Raw genomic sequence first — 17,728 nt, 5'->3', positions numbered from 1 at the left:
AGAGTTACAGGAAATAAATCTGCGGTTTACCGAGGAGGTCACTTGTTTATTTACTGAATTCCTCGTGATTATGTCATCTTCCTAGAATGCCATGTGAACTCAAAAGGAAACCGAAAAACGTAAAAGGAGACATTTAATTAGCAGAAGCTGCCAAACCGGTCTCCTCTATCTGAAGCCTAAAGCCTTCCTCCTCTAAGATCCTTTACTCACAGCATGTAGACATAAAGGGCTGCAAGCTTAGACTAAACTGTAGTCCCTGAATGTGTTTTGGGGCATAACTCATTTTCTTTATTCTATTTAGGATTTATTGCAGACGTACTGCGTTATAACGGGTCTGGTATTAAAACCTAGTTTAAAAAGCCATACTGTACTTACACATGGTTGATCTATCTAAAGAGACTGTATAAGGAAGGGGGGAAATATTTGGCAACAGCAGCTTTTTGGTTTATCATCATCATAATAATATTGCATAATGTAATAATAATTACATTTAAGTAGGCCGAAACAATGACAAGTAGAAAAATCAAGTGTAGCTACAGTAGAAGAATCAAAATAAAACTTTAACCTCCTCGAAAAGACCAAAACCTTGAATAAACGAGGAGTATGTCAATGTAATCTCTCAGATCATGAATTCTGTTATATCTTAAATAATCCTTATGCTGCCATTGCATATGCATGAGAAAGGAACGTATATGGAATATAGGATGCAAATGTTTATAAAAGCATCCCTGGATAATTGATATACTGCACATCCAAGTGCATTTCTTCACCACAGCTCCTTCTCCATTATTCATGCAGCTTCACTACATTAAGCCTGATCACCCTCAGATATGGAGCCCTAATTAGATTCCTACTTGCTTTTCATGTTACTGCCAATCAGCCACTCTTCACCCAAAAGCTCCGCCTTTACACAAATATAAATCTGGCCAAACACTGCTTCTGGTTTCTGCTGACAGTGAGCCCGATCAGCATTTAAGGCCTGTGCACAGAGGGAGATGGTGTCCAAGTAATCACCGAGTTTTCACATTAAAGATGGTCTAAATCACTGGTGCAAAAACTCTGCTGAGTATGAAACATGTCTGTCTGTGGTGGAAACGGCCATTCAAAAAGCTTATCGGTACCGTTTGCAGCGTTTTCTTCAAAATGACACCGAGCTGCGCAGAGGGATGTTAAGCAGTGTACGGCTGTAGGTAAATTCATTCATTACATGGAGAGGTTAAAGACTACCTCCACATCCAGCTCTTACAGCTAAAGCTTTCTGTGTCTCACTGAGAGGAAAGTAAACGCAAACTGCCAAAAGGGCGAAAGTAATAACAGACTATTGTGTTAACTCCCTCCAGAGGAGCCTGCCAGCCATAAAAATAAAATGAAATTGATTTTGATGTCTCAGCGCTGATCCTAGTCATAAGAAACCCAAATAGTAAGGTCCCATCTTCATGAGTAGAAGGCCTACAGCATATGTGTTTCAAATAAAACCTGGTTATCAGATACATGTGGCAGACTTCTAACAACAACAACAACATAATAATAATAACAATAATAAAATCCCCAAAAGGGAGTTGATCCTATAGACGGTACATAAAAGATGGACCTAGCCACAAGCAATGTTTTTTATTTTTTTTAAGTTAGAAATCATCCAAATATAATTCCCTCGAAGTCAGCAGGTGTAAATTTATAGCTGAAAACAGAAAGGGTGACATCGTGGTTGCTATGCCCATCGTTTATATACCGTTTATGCTGTAATTTTGGATATTAGCAGGATAGTTTTGAACTCGGATATCAGAAAGTAGCGTATGATATCTAACAAGCAGGGTTCAGAGTTATTAAACTATAATTACATTTACAGTATATAACCTATTTGTATTTCATGCTATATTTGGTGTCTGTTTTACAGCTGATCAGAAATCAGTATTGTAATGTGAGCAAAGGGTGCGATTCTATTCTTTGCATCTGAAATGATCACAACAAAAAAGCGTCGGCACATAAATGTAGAAACAACCGCATCTCTTTCCATTCGTAACATTTCCATTAAAGCGACTTATCAACTGAGCCTGGTTATGTAACGCAGAAATGTGTCTGATGGAGCCAGCTAAGTGTGTTTACACGTGAAGAACAAGAGCACACAAGCGGCAGAGGGAGATCATTAATCACAGCCAAGCTGGCTACGAGCTGACTTCCTCTTATCTTCAACAAGACGCCCATAAAAAAATAAACACACACAGAAACAAAGAAAAAGGTTTTAACTATGCACAGTTCTCACTTACCTCTCATCAGCCTCGCATTCCTCTCATGATGAGATTGTAGTTTTGATTGGTGTTACTGCTGATTAATGTGAATATCTGTGACATCGTTGCTCAATATGCAGAAATATGCATTAAACAAGTGTCTGCAGATATGTTCTGTCCCTTTATGAAACACACGAACGATCTGTGTCCTAAGCGTGGTCATCTCACAGTTTCTGTAAGCTGCACATAAAATGGACGAGCTGAAGTCTCTGCAATCAATCAGTGTGGGAAGATTCAGAGTTGGCCCCAAACAGAAGAGATCTCAGAAAGACGAGACTTTCTTCAGAAAAGTGTGGAAAAGCATGCTGGTGTATTTTTCTCAGTAGGACATCGATGATTTAGGAGACCGCAGTGAGTCGAACAAGCGTATAAAGGGAAATGGCTCTGCGCTGATGAGAGACCACCGACGAGACTTCATTCAAGTGCCAGTGCGACTCGATTACGGCTAATTATAATGCAAATTCATCAAATACTTTTATTACTAGTACTGTCTCTAAAAGTAGTAAAAGGCCATGTCAGTCTTGTTTTGTAAAAACTAGCATAAAAAGCACAGAGTATATTTATTTACAATAATCTAAAATAAAAACAACTCACTAACGCTCATATTTGACAGGATGACGATACAACTATTGCTAAATTACTGAAGATTATTCAGTTATGTTGTTTTATATTCAGTGTTTTCCTGAGTTTAGAGTTCATGAATATCAAAGGAGAAGAAAATGGTTTCTTTTTTATTCTATTCAGCTTTTTTAAAAAACATTTTATTTCTCTTCTTATCATCCTGGGATTCTGCAAATGTACTGACCTTGTAACTCTTGCAGCATTAATCATAATGTGAAGTACTGATGTTGATATTCTTTCCATTGAAACATGATAATGTTAAACTGGAGGATGAATAAAACTGTTCTAATGAGCATAACCTAAACCTAGAGTCCAAATAACAAACACATCAGACTGTGTGCTGTGCTTAAAGAGAAGTTTTGCTGCCCCTGAGAACTGCCCGCTTTAATATTAACATCAGTCTTGAGCTGGAGGAACGAGCGGCAGTTACTTTAATCTGTGTTTTCTCTTCCTCGCTGCTCTAGAAGGCACCAGTGAGCTGTGCCATCATTTAATTAAAAGTTAGACAGTGGAGGATGCTGTAGTGATGGCCTCATTTCATGGAAGGAAGTAAGCAAACTTTCAAGCTTGCTGCTGCCAGAAAACACCCAGATCCTTGCTGTATGCCATGCTACAAAAAGGCAGATCTGTGTTTCACCTTTGCCTGGTGTCACTTGTTCCTGCCAAGACCTGATTCCCACGAGAGCCCTTATGATGCACAACAAGAATCTGGCTTTTTAAACATGCTGTTGCCCTCTGACTGTGCTAAGGCTAGTCAGGAGGTCCACAGTACATGCTAGCATACTCAAAAGGTGAAGACGTGGCTGCTCTTGCTCGGAGCTTTCACACCCAATAATACATTAAGGCCCAGAGGGAATGACAGACCCTGTGCTGGTGTTCCTCATGCTGCAGCTGAACCCCCCCACCCAGCCCCCCGTATCGATTTTTGGAACGACCGACTTGGCCGCCCCCTTCATGCTCCAGCAGCCATCCACTGCGGCAACACTAACAACTAAACAATAATTACCTCCCCTGCTGCTCCCACAGAGCAGCACAGGGCGACTTCTTCAGCCTTTATATGTGCTGCACAATTAGCTTTTTAGCCTCTGATCCCTGTTTTCTTTGCAGTATAACAATAAGTTAAAACTAGGGCTGCTCAATTAATCGAATTTTAATCACGATTACGATCTGGGCTTTCAACGATCATTAAAAATGACTGAGCCGATTATTAGCCCCTCCCTCATTTATCCGCGACACCTTAAAGGCCGTTCCGTGAAAATATTGTCGGGCATAAACCGTCCGTGGCGCAAAAAAGGTTGGAGACCGCTGATTAAGAGGACCCGAGGGAAGCTCGGAAAGCTAAGCAGAAGTTATTTGGAGAGTGACTGCCGTTGGTTGAAAAGAGAGTTTAAAAAAAAAAAAACTTCAGTGGTGTTGCACACTATTTTATATTATTTTTTAAAGTCATTGTTAACCCTTTAAATCCGGTCAGAGCAGCACGCTCCGTTTTGCGTAACTATTTTTAAATCCCTGTAGAACCTGAACCGTGTAAGCTAGCGCAATAATTTGTTTTGCATATGAAACCGGAGGAGTTGTACTTACATCTGATGCCATCAGCTTGTCCTCGGTCACGGTTTCGTTCCAAATATAGCTTTGCAAAAATTGCATAAAAAGCGCTTGCAGGAACAAAAACATAATATTCCAGAAACACGCTTTGCCGTTCCTATCAGCTGTTCGTAACACTTCCCACAGTGAAATGATGCACGTGCTGTTTTCTTTGCAAATTTGCATCATAGGATTGTTTTTTGTTTTTCCTGCAGTATATAAAAATTGCTGTATCTCCAAAATAAAACTATGAAGACGCTCAAAATAAATTTCCTGTTGTTTTAAACTATTTTTTGCAACTTTATTGTATTTAAAGTTTTGAGGGATAAACCTCTTAAATTTCTCCAAGTAGAAATATATGTAAACAAAACAAAAACGATTTTCAATTTTTTTTGTAGTTTATTGCACTTTTTTGCAATTTATGTAATTACTATGGACTTAATGCATACATATTATTAAAATATGGGCTATAACAGTTGTATTGAAGTATAGCAACTTGAAATGCTCCCACAAATGGCACTACAGCATGTAAAAAAAAAAACAATATAAGCTCTGGTGGACTTGGTTCTATGGTAGGTCTTAAAGGGTTAAATAAATATCGTCAAATAATCGTGATCTCAATTTCAGTGAAAATAATCGTGATTATCATTTTTGCCATAATCGAGCAGCCCTAGTTAAAACCACATTGTGTACGACTTCATGATATATGATGACCTCTCTTTCTGTAAATTTTTGTAAGTTGGACCAGAACTGATCTCTAAATAGTATCAAGTCAGCTAACAATGACCGTAATACATTTCAGGGGAAGGGAACTTACAATACATACTTTGGACCAGTGCTCTGTTCAAACAGCAATAGCTGATGTGACAGAGAAATTACCTCTAAAGAGACGTGTGAACCTCTGTTTTTACCCAGTGCAGCTGCAGGTGAGTACTTGTTTTGTGCTTGACAGGCTGTCAGCAGATGAAGCCCCATATTCCCCTTTACACTGAGTTTAATTTGATATCGTAAGTGCTGACAACACATATAAGCTTCAGAGGTCCATCAATCATACATTCAGCATATTGCTAACACCCAAATATACAAACATAAACAAGTGTGTGTGACATTTGAGTAAGCAGACAGCCAGCTGTGGAGACAGCAAAATCTGCCTGAAACTGACTTTATGACGCTGCAGCTGTAACAAAAGCGATTTCCGGATTGAAGCCAATTAAGGCTAACCTATATAAGGCTGCATACGTGTGCAAACGTTAACTAAGAAGCATAAGAACATAAAAGGATATCATCTTCCTTCCCTTTGCATCCTCACTCTCTATCAGCCTGTCAGATCACAGCAGCTAACAGCAGCATCTCCTGTGCAGGTTGTATAAGAGGGCACGCCCACCATGTGTCACTGCAACACCTACAGATGAGAGCGCAGAGACTTGCACCGTCTAATCACGCCTCCGCTCAAGCAGTTACCGGGACACGAGAGAAATATGCCTCACTCAACCCATTCACCTGGCCTAGATACTGTCAACAAATATTATGCAACGCCGATAAGTGCAGCAACTAATGACACAGATAAATTATTAAAAGTTGTGGGAGTGCATTGAACAGTTACCAAATAGATGTAGTCAAGCTCCTTTTATCATAATGCTTGGTTTTTTCTTAAACTGGTGCAACACCGGCGATCATAGCCATGTTAGCTTTGGTTAACATGGCTCATATTATATTGGTGCTATATAAATAAAACTGAATTTAATTTACAGAAATTTAAATCTAGCAGGACATAAGCAATTTTTATGCATCAGCATCTATTTTGCTTCTGTTGCTTTGTCAGATCTTTTCTTTAGGTGCAACATCTCTACAGATTCTTTGATTTATTAGTATAATATATAAGAGTTTCATCACTTTTTTCCCATAGACTTTTTATTTGGGTTCTTAAGGTATTTTATACACACTTTAGAGGCAACATTTAAACAGCATGTACAGGATAATGCTCGTTACCCAAATCATCAGTCTGGTAGGTCTAAAACCCACATGGCTTTATTTTGTCTACTCTATTGGGGAGTAGACTAAATATTACTATGTCTGTTGGCATCTACTGTTTTATGATCTACACTAAAACTCCAGTCTCAATTAAAATTTGTGTGTTGTTGTCTGAGTGGTAACATTCGCTATCTCCACTTCCCCTCAGAGACCGGGTACACAAAGCACGAATGCACGGTCGGGGGCCACATCCCATTCAGCTCAGCACGTCCTATCCCATCAGCACCGGCAGCAGTCACGGATTACTAGGCGCACTGAGGCTCAAATCCCATCAGGAGGAGGGAAAGCATCTGTGAGCCAGGAGGAGCCGAGTGTGTGGTAGACTGAAAAGTCAGCACGAGTTCACTAAAAGTCTCTGTTGGCGTTTTGAATTTTGACACTGCTGAAATAAAGATGGAGTGAATTATGTGAAACAGACATTTTCAGCAGAAGCTGACTGGCAGGTTGTCTGCGCCACATGCTGGCCTGAAGCCAGCCGGATCACATTTTTTTGGCACTGGCATTTGTAGCCATGCTGCCATGCATTTTTTTAAAAGAGGTCCTGCAGATAGCCATACGGATACTGGTGATCCATAGACATCTGCTTTTTTCTTTATTGATCCACTGAAGAAGCTGCACACATTTACATTGACCGACACACACACTCACACACTGACCTGCATCTCCTTGTCCCCATATTTGGACGGGTGCTTGCTGCCCTGGCTCTTCCGGCGCAGTTTCTTTAGCTCTGCCTGGCACTTCTCCAAACTCTCCCCTTTGCTCTTGTGCTCCATCTGGTACTTCTTCAGTGCAGCCTGGGGGGGAAGGGGGGCAGCACAAAGTCAGCAGGGGCACAGCAGAGCTGCTCGCACGTGTCAGCATCAGCAGATGATGTTTCACACTGACAGAGGCAGACATTTATTTGACAAGTGGTCAGCTTCTGCATCACTGAGACAGGAGAACTGAGGTCTCTTATTTCTCCTCCTCACTCCCAATATTTTGTTTCCTGATCGGATGCTTTTCTTTTCTTTGTGTATCACATGTATGTATCACAACATCAACTGTAGCGTGTTCATGTCAATAGTATGCATTATATAATATGTTCCTAACAACTTAAAGGAACATGCAAATCAAATTAAAGCATGATATATCTGAAAATATATTTGAAAACATATTTGAGTGACATTCATCCAAAAGCCCTCCAAGAGTGCTTAGAAACCCTTTGTTTAGCATTACATAACGCTCTGGGGGCTGATTCCAAACACAGATCACCCCAAATAAATTCCTCCACTTAATTTTGTTCTTTTTGTGCAAAACTCCTCAGTTTCCCAGAATTTCTCACTATTCACGGGACAGAATAGGATGTGATTTATGTAACTTGCTGCAGTGGTTTGGATGAAAGCCGGTGGAAAATTAAGGAGTGCATTTTGACTCCGAGCCAGTGATTTTATGAGAATGTGGTTCTTACTGTATTCCACATAAATTCACTCCCATGAGAGGTCCAACAGGATGTTTTATTCAAGCTCGTGGTGGGGCAGGTGTCCTGTTACATAATGAATCTGAATATTATGCCATCAGAATCTCCTCAAGCAGTAATTCTTATCACAAGTGGTTTTCATAAAATTCATGCAATTAAGCCGGGATCTTTTTTTCCTTAAAATGAAACATGAAGTACCCAACGAATGTCCATGAAATGCTTCAGGAAAGCACAAGGTAGACGTAACTAAACGGTATCATTGTCTATGAACGTCTACAACATTTTAGAGATGAATGAAATTGACTGAATCAAGTAAAGGCTAGCTAGTGTCCATCAGTTAGTCTTCTTTTAGCGCTGCTTTGGTCTCCACCAGTTTCTCCAGGTGGTTTCTAAACCAGTCTGCAGCTTTTATTCCAACAGCACACAGCAAGTATTTTTCAAAGTGATGCGTTTGAACTAAACAGCAACAGTGTAGCCAAACCAAAACAATAAGCTAGAAGAGGCTGAAAGGCCCATCAGAGCGGCACAGTTTAGTGACTTGTGAAGAAGGGAATCTCACATTCAGATATCGCGCGTCCAGCTCGACCTTCTTCTCCAGCTCTGTGAGCAGCTCGTTGTGGAACGACTTTAACTGCAAGACACAGAAAAGCCTCAAACACAATGCAAGAAACAACAAAATGCACTGAAACCTCAAGCAGTCACATGATCAACCACAGCAGATTCTTTTTAAAACAGGAACGTCACTCATGAGTTAGTGTTGGTGCAGAGGAATGCCGTGAAGTGTGAGACTTTTCCAGTTACAATGCAAATAAAGGAGGGTGTCTGGCAGTGTGCACCGAGTTTGCTGCCTGTGTGCACGTATAAGCTGAGAGAACACAGGACAGTATAGACTGGATTCTGCACATAATATACTGTGACCTTCCTTCTCTCCTTTGGATATGTTCATATAACCCAAGTTCTATTTAACTTGCTGAGAGTCAGCACCGAATGAAATATTTGCATAAAAATGTAATATTTGCTCAGTTTCTAATCTGCATCTTGTACCACTGCACAAAAAAATATCATTATTACCTTGAATCTTTGACACCTATTATCCAAAAGATCAAGGATTCCAGTTGCAAAATACCCTTTAACACAATTTGCATAAACATTAAAGACAGGATGCTCCTCGCTGTTTCTTTTTGTTGACTGAGCGTTTCCTTCTAATGTTGCCACAATTGGCCAATTTACTCTTTGCTGGATTCAAATAAAGACCTTTTGGAGAAGTGAAATGAGAATGTTTTCAGTCTGTAATGACTGTAATTTACATATCAGAGTATCAGTAAACAAACCATAGCAAATAAAGAGAGTTGCTGCCATTAGAAACTGGATTTACAGTAGAAGCTACTCGTGTACAGTAGGGAGTGTGTCCTGCTGGGTATTAAATGTTAAAATATATCGTGTGACTCCAAAGCAACCATCCCACAATCCGTCTGGCTCGAGGCTTAAGAACTGCTGATTTTAGCAACACCACCACCACATGCTCACCATCTCCTCAAGCTGGATCTGGATCTGTCTGTGCACTTCAGCCATCTGAAAGAGCACATCCCCTGGAGAGAGAAGACAAAGAAAGACAATAAACAAAAAGAGAGAAGGGAGGGGAGGGAGAGGGGGAAAAAAGATAGCGATATTAAATCATTCAAACTCTGTGTGAGAGCAACACACATCGTGCAAAAAGAGAGACCATGCAGCTGCGCAAAACAGATGAGAGACAGGTGTACGGTGTCGAGGGAAGAGGACAAAATGAGACAGCTCGTGATATCGACGAAGCAGACAAAACTCAAAACAGTGACAAAAATTAAAAGTGCACTCGAGAAATATGCGCTAATGAATGAAAAATAAGAGTGTTAACCAAGAAACCTACTGAAAGTATGTGGATTTCCCTTTTACCAAGAGCTTACAACACTACTGCTAAGAAACACACAGGAACAGCATGGTAAAAGAAAAAATCTTTAGTATTTCATCCTTGCAATAAGACATATGTATTACTACAACATAACAGGGGGAAACACCAAGAAGCAGACCCCAGAAAGAAATCAAAGCTAAAAATAGAGAACGAAACAAAACACAAAAAACTAAGTAGAAAGTAAAGGATGATTCATGCAGCCAGGGAGGTGCGCATTGTTTTAAGATACCTACATGCTGCCTCTTCTGAATACGCAATGCATTGTAAAAAAACAAAAAACAAAAAAAGGAACAAAAAGATCTAGTTTGAGCAAAGAACAGAGGGATAGAGACCTGAAGAGACAGTGACAGATCAAACTACCCCAGGAAAAATGAGACACACAACAAGATTTCACACAGAAAAACACTCAGACAGGCAGTTAGTCTGACCCTGCCCTTACAAACCATCTACGTGCTCTCCGCATCACCAGAGCTCAGACGGACACTGGATTTTTCATGCAGATGTTAGGACTGACTAAAAACTGGGGTATTAATTTGGTCGTGAAATGTTTTATTTAAATGTTCGTGTCGGCTTCTTGTTTGTCAACGAAATACTGTCCAGCGTATGGAAATCAACACACGTAAATAGGGGAAAACTGATATACTGGCAATTTTGTTTTTTTGATATTCATCAATAATTTTGGATTGGCTACATTTTAAAAAAATTGTGAAATTACAAATTTCTTTTTAAACATATTTTTATCTGAATCCAAGCACTTTTTAAAACATCAGCCCAGATCAGTGCATCCCTACTTGTATGCTTTGTAAATTCTCAAATTTCAGTATCTGCCTCAAAAACCCAGCATCAGTGAAGCTCTACAAACAAGGTAATATACTTTAATACTAAAAAGTAATGTACTAGTAACATTATATATAACCTATAAATGAAAGGAAACCTAATATTCTCACATGCCTTAAGAAAATAATAGTTAATCATCTATAAAAACAAACACATCTCATAGAACATCCTGTACATGTACTGCAGTTTCTTATTGCACATCTACCATAATATTTGGAAATACAGAAGTTTTTCCCTTTTCTTAGACAATATAAGAATATAATATTAATAATATAAGACACTAAGTAAACCGCTCTTGGTATTTTATGAAAAAGCCTAAATTAAAGTACATCTTACAGCTGCAGCGGCACCATAAAGCACCCGATTTATTCCAAATGAACCCACTAATATATATTAATGTCACTCATCTGCCTCCTGCATAATGCATGCTGACATTAGATAATGTACGCCGCTGCAGCGCTGACTTGAAGTGAGTCTGAGCGAAGGGTGTATGCGAGTGTGTTGGTAGACCTGTGAACACCGGACAGTGGACAGTCAGAGGGGACACAGAGAGTGGGCTGCCTGGACAGGATTAATGGGCTTAATGGAAGTGCTGTGTTCATGCAGATGAGATAGAGGGGATTTAGGAAAGGTCGGAGCAGGAGGAGGTGGGGGCAGAGGTGGAAGGAAAAGAAGTTTATATTTACTTAAGGGGACTGGATTTAAGTCTGCATCCAAGCTTCTGCTAAATAACTTGAGTATTTCAGATAGATGTATAGCAGCTGAGGTCAATACCAGCCTTTTTTCTTGCCGTCATTCTTCCCTACTTTCCCCTATTTGCTTCATTTGCAACAGCTTCTGCCTGTCACTGTCAGTATAATAAGGTAATCTTATTAGTCCTACAAAACACACAAAGTAAATGGTTTCTGTTTTCTTGCTAATAGCTATCAGAGCCGTGCAGCACATCCCTCTTTTGTAAATTTGCTGTCACCAGTTTCTCAGTACAAGATTTTAACTTCTGCAAGATGTCATCCTGGCTGCCCTTTAACCTCACACAAAACTCCAATGTCACACACGAGGCAAACCTGACTCATGCATGCAGAACAGAAAGCCACACAGGGGAGTTGAGCCCACAGCCCTTCTCATCCAACGCACCAGCTTACTTTAAAGCCTCCTGCTTCCTTATGAAAATGCACCGAAAGGCTATAACGCTGTGGAAGTGTCTGACTGCCGGCGAATAGGGCGTTGGGGCCAGCGAGGCAGATAAATGCACTGATGTGTACTTTCAAAACTCTCCTTTGATTCTTGGAGGACACCCAACGCACATTCCCATCCCATCCATTAATAAACAGCCGCTGGCCATCGACAAGCGACGGCGACCGGGCTGAACTCAAGCACCTCTATCACACACAACTGCACCAATGTTGATTTCAGCCAGAGGGGGGTAGCAGAATACTGAAGAGAGGGCGCAATTAAAGGGGCATTCATTTCTAGAATATAACAAAATATCAGATTCTTGGGGAGGATTCAACTTCCTTGTTAATTTATTTCTATTATTCTCATTTCTGGCCATTTTCCTTTATATTTCCCTCTGAGAAAATATTCAGAATTTCTCACCATATATTAGCAGAAAATGTCCAAATAGAGAGAAACGAGTGTGTTAAATCACACAGGTAGCCCTCAGACATTAGTTTCCATACTTCCTCCCTCACTGCCAACAAAACTGCCTCTCAGCTGGTAATAACATTTAAAGAACTGGCCTTGGTCATATTTCTGGGTTTTTAAATATGTACCTGCAGGCTAATTTACGTTGTTCTTCATTGTCCCTGAGGAGGAAGACTTCTCTCTCTGATTCTCATCCCCTTGCAGGCCAGAGTTCAGTCTCCACATCAACATACTGAGAGCATCTCACTTTAACTTTAGAGACATTCACTTCACTTTAAACTTTAGAGCAGCAGATGGTGACCGAAAGGTCGCCCTGCCACCAGCTGCTGAAGCATATAAAAATAAATAAATCCTCGCTTGAGCTTTTATGCCTTCAAGGGCAGTTCTGACTGATAACAAGCTGGCATGGGAGCATAACTATCACCACAATGTCTGCAATTTAGTAAGAGACAAGCAGCTGAACAATGAAGCAACGCATATGTGCCAAAAACTGCAATACCTCTAATGACCACTTGAGGCAGGCTCTAAAAGTGAGACGGTTACGTTTAAATATTCAACTTTACAGCAGAAATAAGCAAGTTTGCAGCCTGCTACCAAAAACTGAACCACACAGCTTAACTACATTTGTGCTGTTATTGCCTTTATTGGCACTTTTATCAAATTATCTGATAAATACCTTACCCTTCATTCTAATTTGTGTTGTACAGTTATTTCATTTTTAAACCTTAATTTATATTTTATTCCTTCCTAGTTAAATTTACCCTTTTTAATTTTTCATATTTATTTCCTATCTTATTCATAGCCTTTTCCTTTTTGTTTTCTTTAGGTCACGAGCAGTTGTCCAAGCATTTCACTACATATCGTACTGTGTATGACTGTGTACGTGACAAATAAAATTTGAATTTGAATTTAAATATGCTCTACTGAGAGGTAGACCTTCAGTTACGGTGGTGTTCTGGTGTTTTATTTGTCAAGCAGCACAATAATAAACAGCAATACACTATACAGTGCAAAGCCAACAGCAGATCTCAGTATGGCTGCACCGATCTTCTATAAATAAGTAAAATTTGAAAGGCATCTCCTGATCCATTTGCCAAAGTTCAATACTATTACAGCCAATGGGAACAAGGGTCAAAAAATTAAAACCAACTTGTAATAAAGAAAAAAACTGTTAAAGAGCCAACAGGTCTCACAGTGCTCCTCTGTGGCTTTGACCCACAGGCTTTTATCACCTGGAAAATCCCCAAATTCCTGGATGTTCTTGTTTAATTGCACCCATCTAATCCAAAATCTCTCCACCTTGCATTGTGAAATATCGGACTTCTACCCGGCAGAAGTAAGCTGCTTACTGTTAATCAGAGCCGATCACAACATCTGAGGCTTAAAAGGGAGTAAAACACTCAGCACACGCAGGTCCAGATCAATTAAAGATTAAATACACAATCGCTGCTTTTGTCTGCAAAATGTTCTCACAAACCAAGACTCAAGCAGGCCACACTCTCACAGTTAGTCGCATTGTCTTCCACCTAGGATGACATTGTTCCTTCATGCTGTTCTTGGAAAAGTTAACACAAAAAGGACACATCTAGCTAACAAATGAAAACCTAATGCTCAAAAGCAATTAAGTGAGATTCAAAGGTTTACAGCACACATGAAAAAAACACAACAGCTCAACATAGATGGGCTGAGAAATAATGACTCATAAATGCTGAGAAACCAAAAGTGGAGTAAAGTTGATTTTAAAAGAAAAAAAGCAGCAATCACAGTTCGCTCAACACTCCAGTGACTCAACTGCCAAACCACACTCTGTCAGTGGATATGTACAGTAAGAGCAGTTCAGACTGCAGGGTGGGAACAAGCCCATTACTCATTTGGGCAACCAAAGGGCAGCGCTAACATCTGGGTTTATTACCCCAGCTACTTTTCCATGCAGCTCCTGGGCTTTAAAGAGTGAGAAGGAGGGAGTGAGCCACAGTTAATGGCCATATGAAGGAAAGTGTTTTATGTAGTGTGCATCTCTGCAGGGACTGTATTATAGAAGGCTGAAAGCAAACAAGCAGCTCTAATCCCCAGAAAGCTGCAGTGAAGGGAGTACAAGGTGCTGCGGGGAGATTTGTCCTCCACAATGCCACATGATTGACACCGTTATTGTTGTGCTCTTCTGGGTCTTTAATTTTGCTAAACACCGGCTGCATCAGGGTGCATATAAACACCCCCGAGAACATGTGCAAATTTCCCCAGAAGTAGTAACAATGCTTGATTTAGCATTCAGATTTTAAGTATCCACTTGACAACAAAGTAATAACAAGTTTTTTTGTTGTACTCGCAGTTAATCAGCATAACTTTTGGTGCATCTGTAGTCCAGCTATAATCCTGCACTCCACCGGCAGTAAAAACCCAAGCTGACATGTTAAAAGCTGTCACTGCGTTTCATCTTATAAATTACAATAAGGGCACAAATCCCGCTGAAGTGAGTGTAAACATGTCATCTTAGATCTGGGCTGTTTGACGTCTTCGCTTCTGCAGTTTATCGGAAAGAAAAATGAATCTTTTAAAAGCGCGATCGAGCTACAGGAGATCGATAGGAATGACTGGCTATACATAATCATTACGTGGTGGCTGATGGGGTGCTAAATGAAGAGTGATCATCTGTGGCAGAAGATGCAAGCTGCTACAAAGACGCAGGCACAGAGTGGTGGATGGGATCTCGACAAATCAACAGAGACCCAGGCAGGTAAACACAATTTGTGTCATCTTAAATCATTACTTCTGACCTCTAATCGTTTCTCACAGTGAGAAATGTACAAATAAAGAAAAAGAAGATATATTTGCTCTGTGTGCTTGTATAGAGTTAGCACACTGAGGCACAGGCGACAGTGGGAATCAGGGTATAATGTGGATTTCAAGCCTATAAACATCTCTTCTTCCACTAAATGGGGCATTGCTTTAAAAAGGCATGACAGAGGAGAATTCATTGACAGCTTCACGCTACAGCTTGGTGACAATAAGTTAATAATGAGCTGACAAGTGCCACTATGTTCGGTTTTTGAAATGGATAAACACGCAGAAAGAGAAAATCCCACAAGCCTGGGAGGAGACAGGCATCAAGAGCCTAACAACAGCTTCCTGTGCGAAACGACTCGCATGTATGAAAAGTGTCTCAGATCAGAGTCTCTATTATCAGCATCATTAAGTCACCATTTGGCCGACTACCCACATCAAGGACAATGCGACAGCTCAAGGACATTTTATAGTCCAACACATTATTAAAGCCACATTACCATCCCATTAGAGACATTTGCTAAATTAATCACTACACAATCCCTCGCTGATCTCTTTTTTGTCAGTTGACTGACACCCAAAAAGACGTCCAGCTCACTGTTGACAAGACAGCTTGTTTTAAAGTGCTGATGAATTGCAGTGGGTTGTATTAATGAAGGGCAGGTGGAGGTGATCAAAGTGCCGGCGCTCCGGCCTTTGTGCTCACTTGGCAGTTTGGTTTTGATTTGCCAAGAGACTGGGTGGAAGCTGCTAACGAGCCGGGAGCACATCGCTTCCTGTCTCGCCTTCCTTGCTCTTTCTTCTGCATCTCTCTCTTCACCATGTCTCTTGTTTCTTCCTCTTTTTGTTTCTCTGCATCCTCCCTCTCCACCTGGGGTGACATGAGGACAAAGGCAGGAGCAGTAAAGGGAAGTTAAATTAGCAGGGCAGCTCTGCTCTGGTGATGTCCGGGCAGAGGAAGGATAGTTTGGTACCCAGTCGCAGATTAGCCACTTGGGTTTTCGGTTACATCACCAGTTAGGGAAAAAAAGCTGACAAAAACTGTATCTTAAGCCCTTTTGGAACACTGCGTGCTTTGGTTCTGTCCTAATTTAGTCCGATTGATTGAGGAAGTGAAAACAAAGCCAAACAAAGTGTAAATCATGAAGCTACCAGACAGGACACAAACAGCAGTCTCCTGGCTGACAAACCTGTGCATTTCTAACGACTGGCAATGACGACAAGAGGGTAGCTCCAAAATATTTATATAGTATATATTTTGGAATATATATCAAATATTATTTTTTTTAATCACACATAAGTTTGGATTTTGGTAAGGCTTAAAAGTTGGTGGCACAGCTGTGCTGGCAGGTAAGCATTTAAGCCCGCCTTGATCTGCAGTCACGGGTTTTGGGTAGTGAATGAAAGAATGGGATCACAAATACAAGCGGTGGAAATGAGCTTTCTCCAAAGGACAGCTTCCAGCTAACTTAGCGACAGGGTGAGGAGTTCAGTCACTCTGAGTAATCAGAGTAAAGTTGCTACTCCTCCACATCAAAAGGAGTCAGTTGACGCGGTTCAAGACCCTGACAAAGATTCCTCCTGGGCGAGGTGTGCTAGACATGCCCATCTGGGAGGTGGCCTCGGTGTAGACCCAGGACATGCTGGAGAGTATGCACCTTCAGCTCCTCTGAATAAGCTGGACGAGGTGACTGGAGAGAAGGAAGTCTGCACTTCTCTGCTTACGTTGCTGCCCCTATGACCCGTCCCCAGGTTCCAGCAGCAGCTAAAATGCTAAAGTTAATTCTTCAAAATGTGGAAATTTCAGTGACTATGTCCATCGTTTATGTGCAGTGTAGAGCATTACTCGACCACGTCCCCTACCACCCGGCTCTTTGCACTCTTTAGAGTTTTAAAAGAGGACTGAAAGACTAAATTGCTGCATCCGGTTCATTAAAGTGCCAAAGTATACCTTAATGCATCTCTGCAACATCAGTAGTATCTAAAGGACATCTAAAGGGCAGTAGCAGACACCCTGGGATGAGATGGGATGTACTTACTTCATTATGTACTAAGACCTTCAGGAGAAAAAAAATTATAACTCTCCACAGAAAAAGGAAAACTGTCCTCGCTTCGGCATGAAAGCAAACACTAACTGATTTATCATCCTGTGCTGTGTCCCTCATCATTCCAGTTGAGTGTAAACTCCAGTAATATCCTTTCGTTTTGACTTTGCACGTCAAGCGATGGTTCAAAATGCTGCAATCAATGATTTTTAAAGTTATACACGGTCATTTGCTCCTGCTGCATTTTCTCCCCTCTATGCAGAATGAATGTTGGCTGAATTCAGATTGGAGCTGAAGCTCAGGGGAAATTCTGCCTTTGCTGGATCAGAAAAATGAGGGTTACACTGGGGTCAACAGCTTTTTTTTCCCTAAAGCTGAGCAGCATGAGATTTCAAGCAAGACACATTTGGAGGGACACCAGTTGTGCATATTATGGAAGAATTTCCCTAAGCGATGGCCTTAGAATGTCACAAATGATGTTTTCATGTCCCTCTTTACG

General features: G+C 40.7%; 1 protein-coding gene across 8 annotated transcripts in view; it reads right to left on the bottom strand.

Annotated features, from left to right (window-relative positions):
• Window positions 1-17,728, bottom strand: part of baiap2b (BAR/IMD domain containing adaptor protein 2b) — a 78,565-nt gene that overhangs the window by 21,546 nt on the left and 39,291 nt on the right. For all 8 annotated transcript variants that reach the window (XM_026177868.2, XM_026177876.2, XM_080304978.1 and 5 more), the window contains 3 exons: window positions 9,505-9,566; window positions 8,537-8,608; window positions 7,178-7,315 (listed from right to left, as the gene is read on the bottom strand). In XM_026177868.2, coding sequence (XP_026033653.1) covers window positions 7,178-7,315; window positions 8,537-8,608; window positions 9,505-9,566 — 272 coding nt within the window. The remainder of the gene's footprint in view (window positions 1-7,177; window positions 7,316-8,536; window positions 8,609-9,504; window positions 9,567-17,728) is intronic.

The sequence above is a fragment of the Astatotilapia calliptera genome, chromosome 8 (genome assembly GCF_964374335.1).
Source record: "Astatotilapia calliptera chromosome 8, fAstCal68.1, whole genome shotgun sequence".
In the NCBI taxonomy this organism is placed as follows: Eukaryota; Metazoa; Chordata; class Actinopteri; order Cichliformes; family Cichlidae; genus Astatotilapia; species Astatotilapia calliptera.
This window is presented reverse-complemented; position numbering and strand designations above follow the sequence as displayed.